Source organism: Babylonia areolata, chromosome 17, assembly GCF_041734735.1.
Source record: "Babylonia areolata isolate BAREFJ2019XMU chromosome 17, ASM4173473v1, whole genome shotgun sequence".
Classification (NCBI taxonomy): Eukaryota; Metazoa; Mollusca; class Gastropoda; order Neogastropoda; family Buccinidae; genus Babylonia; species Babylonia areolata.
The window spans coordinates 17,316,700-17,326,554 of NC_134892.1; the positions used below are offsets into that span (position 1 = coordinate 17,316,700).

The 9,855-nt window shown below is 38.3% G+C and overlaps 1 protein-coding gene across 1 annotated transcript in view; it reads right to left on the bottom strand.

Moving 5' to 3' along the window:
- Nucleotides 1-9,688, bottom strand: part of LOC143291417 (zinc finger protein ZPR1-like) — a 65,762-nt gene extending 56,074 nt beyond the window's left edge. Inside the window, exons 1-2 of the mRNA XM_076601257.1 lie at nucleotides 9,541-9,688; nucleotides 2,412-2,553 (exon numbers count right to left, since the gene is read on the bottom strand). Coding sequence (XP_076457372.1) covers nucleotides 2,412-2,528 — 117 coding nt within the window. The 5' untranslated portion in view covers nucleotides 2,529-2,553; nucleotides 9,541-9,688. The remainder of the gene's footprint in view (nucleotides 1-2,411; nucleotides 2,554-9,540) is intronic.
- Nucleotides 9,689-9,855: the final 167 nt, after the last annotated feature.

Below are 9,855 nucleotides of genomic sequence, written 5' to 3' on the forward strand. Positions count from 1 at the left end.
TTCTTCTCTGGAGTTCTGCAGTGAGGGTCCAGGATTCGCAAGCGTATAGAAATATTGAGAAGATGAGGGAGCGCATTAGTCTGATTTTGGACGAGAGGGAGATCTTTTTGTCCTTCCATATAGTCTTCAATCGACTCAGTGCGGCAGTAGTCTGCGCGATTCTGGACAGGACCTCTGGTTTCGAACCCTCGTCTGACACAATGGCACCCAAGTATTTGAAGGAGGAGACTTCTTCCAGTTTTTCACCGTTTACGTGCAAGTTGGACGTTACGCCTTGGCTGTTGTTGGTCATAACCTTGGTCTTCTCGGCACTGATCTCCATGCCGTAGGCTGATGATGTCTTGTCAAGTTTGTGCACGAGTTCTTCGAGTTCTTTCTCTTCTCCTGCCAGGCCATCAATGTCATCGGCAAAGCGCAGGTTGGTGATGACTCTGCCTCCAATGCTGACAGTTCCCACATGATCTTCCAGGGCGTCAGTCATGATCCTTTCAAGAAAGAGGTTGAAGAGAGTGGGAGAGAGTAGACATCCCTGTCTGACTCCGACCGTGGTTCTAAACCAGTTACCCGTGCTACCATTGAAGAGGACTGCACTGGTTGCTCTTTCGTATAGGTTCTGTATGGCTTGGATGATGTCTTCACTGATGTTGAATTTGTGCATGGTGGCCCATAAGGCAGCGTGCCATACCCTGTCGAACGCCTTCTTGAAGTCAATGAAGACATGGTAGAGGTCTCTTTGGTGCTGGAGATATTTCTCGCACAGCAAGCGCAGGTTGAAGATTTGTTCTGTTGTGCTTCTCCCTGCTCTGAAGCCGGCCTGCTCTTCGGCGATGATCATTTCTGCTTGCGGCTTCAGTCGGTTGAGAAGGACCTTTAGCATGACCTTGCTGGGGTGGCTGATTAGGCTGATAGTGCGGTAGTTTTTGCACGAAGAGGTGAACATCGACAGAGAAACAACTGCATTTAACACTGCAGTGACTGAGACTGCCAAAGAAGTTCTGGGAACAAAACGACCAGTGAAGAAGCCCTGGGTCACCCCTGACATCCTCGACCTATGCGATAAACGAAGAGCACTGAAGAAAAAGAAAGGCACCCCTGAAGGAACAAACAAATACAGGACCGCCAACAACAAGGTCAAATCCAGCATGAGAAAAGCAAAAGAAAACTGGATAGAACAACAGTGCTCAGAGATTGAAGACAACCTGCAAAAGAACAACTCAAAAAGAGCGTACGCAACTGTCAAAAACTTGACAACAACCAAGCAAGGACGAGTCAGCACCATCCAGGACAAATCAGGGAAATGCCTCATTGAAGAAAAAGACATCCTACAGCGCTGGACTGAATATTGCTCCGAGTTGTACAACCATGACACCAAAGGTGACACTTCAGTTCTGAACTGTCCCCCATCAACCAACAACGACAGCCAGCCAATTCTTCGGGAAGAAGTAGAGGCAGCAGTGAAGACACTGAAAGCAGGGAAGTCAGCTGGCGTCGACAACATTCCCGCCGAACTGATTCAAGCTGGAGGCGAAGCGGTGATTGATGCCCTCACCACCATCTGTAATAAGATCCTGCAGACGGGAGAGTGGCCAACCACCTGGACACAATCATTGGTCATCACAATCCCCAAGAAGGGCAATCTACAACAGTACCAAGTTTAGAGAATAAAAAAAATATAAATATTACAGTTTGCATATAATTTGGCTTCATTTATTATTTTTTTGTGCCCATCCCAGAGGTGCAATATTGTTTTAAACAAGATGACTGGAGAGAACTAATTTTTCCTATTTTTATGCCAAATTTGGTGTCAACTGACAAAGTATTTGTAGAGAAAATGGCAATGTTAAAGTTTACCACGGACATACAGGCACACAGACAGAGAACTGAACACCGGGTTATACTTATAGACTCACTTTGTTTACTCAAGTGAGTAAAAAATCACACTATTATTGGTTGTTGTTTTTTTTGGTAAGAAAACAGTCCAAGAAATCGTCTTAAAACTTGTCATATAACAAGATCAGTATTGACAGAACATAATCAACAATATTTCCATTTAACAGTCTGCTTTTCTTTAATCTAATCTAAATTCTAAGTATACAACTAAACAAAAATTATAAAGTTAACTCCCTTCCGGTATGTTTTCAGTCAAAAGTAAGCGCAGACAGATGCATGTACAAGAGGGTTAAATGTGGCAAAACCACACTTGACCAAAGATCAATAGAAAAATTATCAATTTATTCAATCAATAAACAAGTAAAAAGCAATGTTTTTCTTTTTTGTAACCCAAATTAATGAAAGAATTTCAATGATTCACATTTGAATCAAACAGATGTGTGGAAACATATACTTAGGGGACACAATTAATACGGGAAGAAAGAGTGGGGGAAGGGTGAGAGACAGACTGATACAGTCACCTGTTTTTCACAACTGACACAGAAACTTTCTATCTCTGTAATTTCTGGTTCATCTTCCTCAGCTGTAATGTCCCGGAACAGAGGTTGTTTGGGTTCTGTTGATGGCTCCCCAGACATGGTGAGAAAAGGTCAGCTCACAGATCTGCAACAGATGTTTCAGTATGCACTGAAAGCAATGGACATGTATGCAAACATATGTGTCTGCATGCATGTGTGTAGGTTCTTGTTGCTTATCGTCCAGCCGACCACACAGGGCCATATCAGGACTGTCAAAGCTCAACAGCATCAACTCAAAACAGTCACATCTTCAAAAAAACACCAGGACAAACCCACAAAACACAGTTCATGTCAAAGTATCCCAACCATTTCGTTCCTTATGGCAAATAAGACTAAGGCATGCTGAGGACGCCAGCCTCTGCGCTTAATTCATCATCCCCAGATTACAAAAAATCATAAAAAAGGAAAAAAACCAAAACAAAAAAAAACCAACCCAACTTCAAAGGCAAACAAAAAATAGATAAAAGGCCAATACGCAAATAACACTGCAGAATGGGCAGCTAGCGCCCATCCCAGTGTTTACATCTCACTACCTAATCGCCAGAGCAAAACAGCACAGATAGTACATCACAGACAGCGGAAAAGAGAAAAAAGTGTCAAGGCTCGCTTGAAAAAAGAAAGGGGAATGGACTGGGAAGGTAGAAAAAGGAGACAACAGTGAAGAAAGAAAAAAGGCAGAAACAAAGAGAGTGTTAGAAAAGAGTAAATTTCTAGCACAGAATTTCCAGTAGGTGGGAATGCTATTTATATTGAGCAATCACCGGCATCCCCAAGGGGGAACGCATGTGTGTAGTTATCTTCCTTGTAAATAGATCAGTGACCGCTTCCTCTTTCTATGCTTTCACATAACTGTTTTAGCAATTATTGGTACTGTGGCATTTAATGCCACCTTGTTCTTCAACTTCTTGGCTCTTACATATCCCTAAGTTTAAACATCAACAATGATAAATGTGGAATACTACAATCATGTTGATAAAAAATAACCCAAATCATGCTTATATATATATATATATACACATATATATATATATATATATATATATATATATATATATATATCCAGTATAAAGCCGTGGCACGCTGACTGTGGGAATTTATCATTTTTGTCATTTATGTTAACTTTCAGAAAGTTTAAACTCACAGATTAACATAAAAAAACAACCCAGAAATGATCTAAGTTCTAACATATTTTTTTTCCTATAATTTCTTCAAAGTTGATGTGCCCAAAAAGAACAAATGGAGAAATCGGCTCATGAAAATGACACATTTGTCTGCTTGTAACTTTAGAACATACATGTATGAGTTGTCAAATGATTCAGAATTATATAAACTATAAAATGTCAAATGGAAAAAGCACGGAAAATTTCATATCTTCTTTCTGTTCTAAAATGAAGTCAAGAATAGCAAGTGGAGGAGAGATGTCATGCCATGAGAGAGCAGTCAATGGTGACAGTTCTTTTTCTTCGTTCGTGGGCTGTACTTCCACGTTCATTCTTATGTATACAAGTGGGCTTTTACGTGTATGACTGTTTTTACCCTGCCATGAAGGCAGCCATACTCCATTTTTGGGGTGTCCATGCTGGGTATGTTCTTGTTTCCAGAACCCACCGAACGCTGACACAGATTACAAGATCTTTAACATGTGTATCTTCTGCTTGCGTTTACACATGAAAGGGGTTCAGGCACAAGCAGGTCTGCATATTTGTTGACCTGGGAGATCGGAAAAATCTCCACCCTTTACCCACCAGGTGCCATCACCAAGAATCGAGCCTGAGACCCTCTGATTGAAAGTCTAATGATGACAGAGAACGTTCAAATGAGAGACAAAAGGCTACAGTCAGGTCTGAACAAAAATTATTTCCCACAATGCTGATAAATCTTTTGATCTTCAGCTTTAGATCCCAGATCAAAATAACTTTTTCCAACTGCAGTCATTAAGTGTATTGTCACATCATCTCCTGACATAATTTCAGAAAATCCTGGAGTCAAATCCACTGAACATTGCAACTCAAGTGACAATGGTGTGCAACAGTAACAACAGCTCATGCACCTTAAAACATTAAAAATACTACAGTTCCAGGCAGTTTTATGCTAACATACCTACTGACAGCAAAGACAAGACTTCAAAGATGTGAAATTTGTAAAAATATTGTCATTATTTTGACCCAAATGACATGTTTTTGTGCATAGCTAAAAACAGCTGGCTGCAACTTTAGCCAGGTTTTCTCACATACACACACACACACACACACACACACACACACACACACGCATGTATATTCTATTGACCTGGAGAAAATTGAGTTGGTAGTGGGTTTGGGCGGGTGTTCCAGTGGACAAAAATGTAATCTTTGAATTAATTAACACAGCAGATAAAAAGGCAACCAGAATATTAATAATAACAATAATAATGAAGTGTTCTTCTATAGCAATGTGTCCTCACAAAAAAGAGGCTCATGGTACTTCACAAATTAAATATAAAGTAAAGCTTTATAACAAGAAAGAAACAATACAATTCAAATAACAATCAGTCATAGTGTTCCAGAAACTACTTGTTATAAGAGATGCAACAATTATTAAGGAAAAGAATCAACCACAAAGAAACAGTCACCATCCTTGCATCATGAACAACACAGTCACACACACAATCACACACATATGCATGCGCGCGCACACACATACACCACTTCCCACCCACGCATACACACACACAACACTAAAAAAAGTAGTTCATCCCTCATATAACAGAAAATTAGACTCTGTTAGTGTTACTCAATTGCAAGACAAAAAAAGATAATTTTTCAGTTGAATCTGGGGAAGTCACCTTTCACAGGTCAGCATGCAGTGAATTCCAGACAGTTGGAGCTGAGAAACAATGATCAGTTTACTGAAGTGGCAATTTTGAACTGATGTGGAAGCCAATGTGTCGCATGCCCATGATAAGATTTCTGGGCTACAAGTTTAGCTGCACTGTTCTGAACTTTCTGCAAACGACTGATCTGATCAACTGGAAGATCCATGAATACTGAATTGCAGTATGCCAGACGCAAATTAACAGTGGAGGAGACAAGTCTAACCATGGCAGTCTTTGGAGAAAAGCAGCACGGCAGATGGAGCTAATATTTTGCTGCATGGACAATGTTTGGTCTTGATGTACAAAGTGGTACTTGAGAATCATTGCACTTCAAGTGCATTGCCCACAACTTGGAGAACTCAATAACATTGAATGCATTGTTTCAAAACAATGCTTAAATAATAAGGAAAGACCTCTATAAGAATAAAATTGAATGACAGCTCATGTGTTGGATTTTGTTTTAACAGGTGCTATCAACAACCAAATGTAACAGCTGTTAAATAACAAAATGTGTCAAATATTCATCAGTCAATGGAAAAGTGCTGCGTTCTCACATTAATAAAGATATCAAGATTATGTGTTTATAATATAAATGACTTATTAATAGCTTGAGAGATTCTTCTGTGAAAATAGTCACAGTAACTGTCATGATGAATTATACTATATTTTTGCTGCTTAAAATTGAAGTATCATCAAAATTAAAATGTTCTGAGATAATCTTCTTACATACACATTCCCACAAAAATGATCATACCTTAAACATTTATCAGTGGGAAAAGTGGTATTCTTTTTGCTTGGTATTGTCTCATGGTGTTACATGTGAGATTGAAACCAATGGAAATTTTGTCACAGTAACAGAAGTGTCAATTCATTGTTGTTCAGAAATTACTTATGTCATAAAAGCCAGCATTTGCTTTGTAGCCGTGTAGGACAGTGTCAGGAATTGACAGATCCAAGTAACTTAGTAAGATTCTTTTAGGTTGAGTCAACAGTTACTGTTTTTCATCTTGCCCGGTAGGGCAACCCTGTTTAAATTTCACTCGCCAGGATGGGCACACCAGGATGGGTTTCGTACTCACCTGGTATCCATCACAGAGGGACTGACTGAAGACTGAAGATGGTTTATTCACATTAGGACTCAGCCCCTCGTGAAGGGGAATGTGAACAATATCTATCAAGCTATAAACAATCACGGACAAAAAGATTGGATAAGATACAGAAATGAATATTACCAGTTTTCATCAGACTATGAAACAGCAATTTCTCTATACTTAAAAGGCTTTATAAAGACATATAGACATATTTCTAACAACACTATCGTTAGTACAAGATAACAATAAAACCAATTTAAGTGTTAACAGACAACAAATGTATTTTTTGTAAAGATAAAAAAGACACGATCCTACACTATCTATGGGAATGTTATCATGTACAAGTGTTTTGGACAGAGTTTGTGCGATACTTTAAAGAAAAGTGTCCAAACTGTGATAGACTTGATCTTAACTATGTGTTGGTGCTCTTTGGGTGCGACAATAAAACAAAAACTGGTGGTTGCTTCTCACATATCTTAATGATAGCCAAATTCTTTATATGGAAATGCAGAATCAGGAAAGTAAATCCAACAATACAAATGTTCATAACAGATCTTAAAAAGGCATATGAAATTGACAAGTATGTTTCTAGAATATCCATGGAATATAACAAATTTGTGCAGAAATGAGCACCAAACATATATATCGTACAAGATCAAGATTTGTATTATGTATAATTAAACCTATATTACTTTGATATGAACTGGACTTAGCAGTACCAGTGGAAGCAATATTTGAACAAATAATATACTGTCATTACTACAATTTCATTGTAATTTGTGTGTTATAATATCACACAGATCAATGTTTGAATTGATATTTGCTGTTCTGCCGATGTGATACTTGATGTGGAACGGTTGATGTTCGGAACGCTATATTGTTGTTCCTTCCTAATGTGAAATACTTATTTGGTATGTAAACCTTTGCCTGAATAAAAATGTTTGGGGGGAAAAAAAAGCCAATTTAAAGAGGCAAAGGTGTCGATAATATTTGGGCCGAATATTTGGGCCAATTATCTTTGATCGCTTCGCAACAGAGAACAAAATGTACTCATCTTCCTTTGATTGTTTACACATTGGACATATTCAATCAGAATCTCTAGCTTCTTTGTATCAAAAGTGATGTACAGACAAATCCAAGATACCCAGTCTTAACTTTGTCGTTACATATTTCAAATGTCTGTCCAGATTTAAATGCAAGTATGGTTCAAAATCAATGCAAAACACAAAACTTTCTATACATATCAAAGCTTTCACTTGTGTGAATACATCGATTCCAATCCTGCCATCTACAATCTATTAAACGCTGGCAAAAAGCATTTACAAAGCCAACTTCACAACCCACTCCCTGACTTAACTATACATGTCCAAACCCATGTTAAAACAAAAAAAACACGCACATTGTACAGACAAATCCAAGATACCCAGTCTTAACTTTGTCGTTACATATTTCAAATGTCTGTCCAGATTTAAATGCAAGTATGGTTCAAAATCAATGCAAAACACAAAACGTTCTATACATATCAAAGCTTTCACTTGTGTGAATACATCGATTCCAATCCTGCCATCTACAATCTATTAAACGCTGGCAAAAAGCATTTACAAAGCCAACTTCACAACCCACTCCCTGACTTAACTATACATGTCCAAACCCATGTTAAAACAAAAAAAACACGCACATTTGTAGCCCAATTCTTTTATTGTTTTAACCTCTTACATCTAAATCACATAACATTTGTAAATTTTACATGGCAGTCTAAAATCTTCCATTTGCAAAATTCTTAGCCAGTAGGGTATACAATTAACTGCAGAATTTATATATACAGGATAACAATTCATTTCACCATACAGAAGGTCATCTGGGGTTCGCTTATCAATGCCCAGTTATCTTTTTATAGCAAACAAATGAACAGCTTCACAGTGGAACACAGCTTCATCTAAACCCCATATTTCTGAGCCATACTGCATTATGGGCTGAACTTGAGATTCAAAACGTTTGATAAACAATTCAAGTGAGTTATTGTAAATAGCATATAACTTCTGCATAATACTTAATAAAGCACATTTGGCCCTACCAGCAATATCTTTACAACTACAAGCATGCAAAACTTCAACATGTGGAGAAAAGAATTCCTTGGTACTTGCAGGCATTTACCACAGGCATTACTGCACCGTTGTAGAACCATCTTTCCCTTGCACCTACATAACCACTCTTTCGAAAGACAATAATATTACTTTCAGACATGTTAACATTTAACTTTTGAGAATTTGCGGCTTTATACAAACTATTCAATTGGGTGTGCAGACCTACAGCCGTTTCTGAAATCAACACTATGTCATCAGCCAAAAGAAGAATGAACAATTCGAAGGCATCACACAAAAAAGTACCTCCATGCCTCCCGTTGTAGATAACTTCAATTGCTAGTTCATTTATAAAAAAATCCATCACAGAGAGACAGACAGACAGACAGAGACAGAAAATGTGTGTGTGTGTGTGTGTGTGTGTGTGTGTGTGTGTGTGTGCGTGTGTGTGCGTGAAAGAGGATGGTAAAGGGTCACACAGTTACAGACATGGGAAGGTGGTGCAAACAGCTGTTACATCTCTGATCTGCATGGAGGTTGCTTAGCAATGGGGCTTTCCACAATGCCCTTTGATATGTGAGGGTCCCCTTCAACAAAACTGGACTTTGACCTCTCACTCTGCCTAAAGGATGGTAGCCTGCTGGCAGCTCCACAATTAGCTTTTACCTTTTTTTGTTTTTTGTTGTTTTGTGTGTGTGTGTGTGTGTGTGTGTGTGTGTGTGTGTTGGTTTGTGAGTAGGTAAGGTAGGGGTGGGGGTGTCACTTTGTGGTATGAATGTGAGTAATCTCGTGCTAAAGAAATAGGAAGCAGACTAGGGTTTTTTCTTCTTTTTTTTCTTTCTTTTTTTAAGCAGATCCCCCGTTTCACAATCTCATAATAATCAGCCTGTTGATTGAGGAGACTTTACGGAAGAAGAAGGACAATGCTGGACACCTCAAACATCACGTGGGTCAACAGCCCAATGGAACCTCTGTTACTATGAATTATTACATTTGTGAAAAATAAACTGAAAAGAAAGATCAACACCCTTATGCTCTTGGATTACCTTTGTTTTTTAATAATAAGTTACTTGAAATGTCGACTGTTTCTCTTCGCTTGATCGCCGGACATGTGGCTGACAAGGACGTGCAGCTCCGAAATGGAATGAACAAATTAAAGGATTTATAAATTTTAGAATAATAACCCCCCAACAAATAACTGACAAATTGATAGTTCAAAATATGCAATTAAAAAACTTCAACTTTTATATAGCTATAAATACAAATGAAATTGTACAAAAATCATTTACATTTTACATGTTCTTAAAATGTCAAAAGCTTCAGATCAAATGAACCGGATGCCTTTTTCACCTAACGCATGC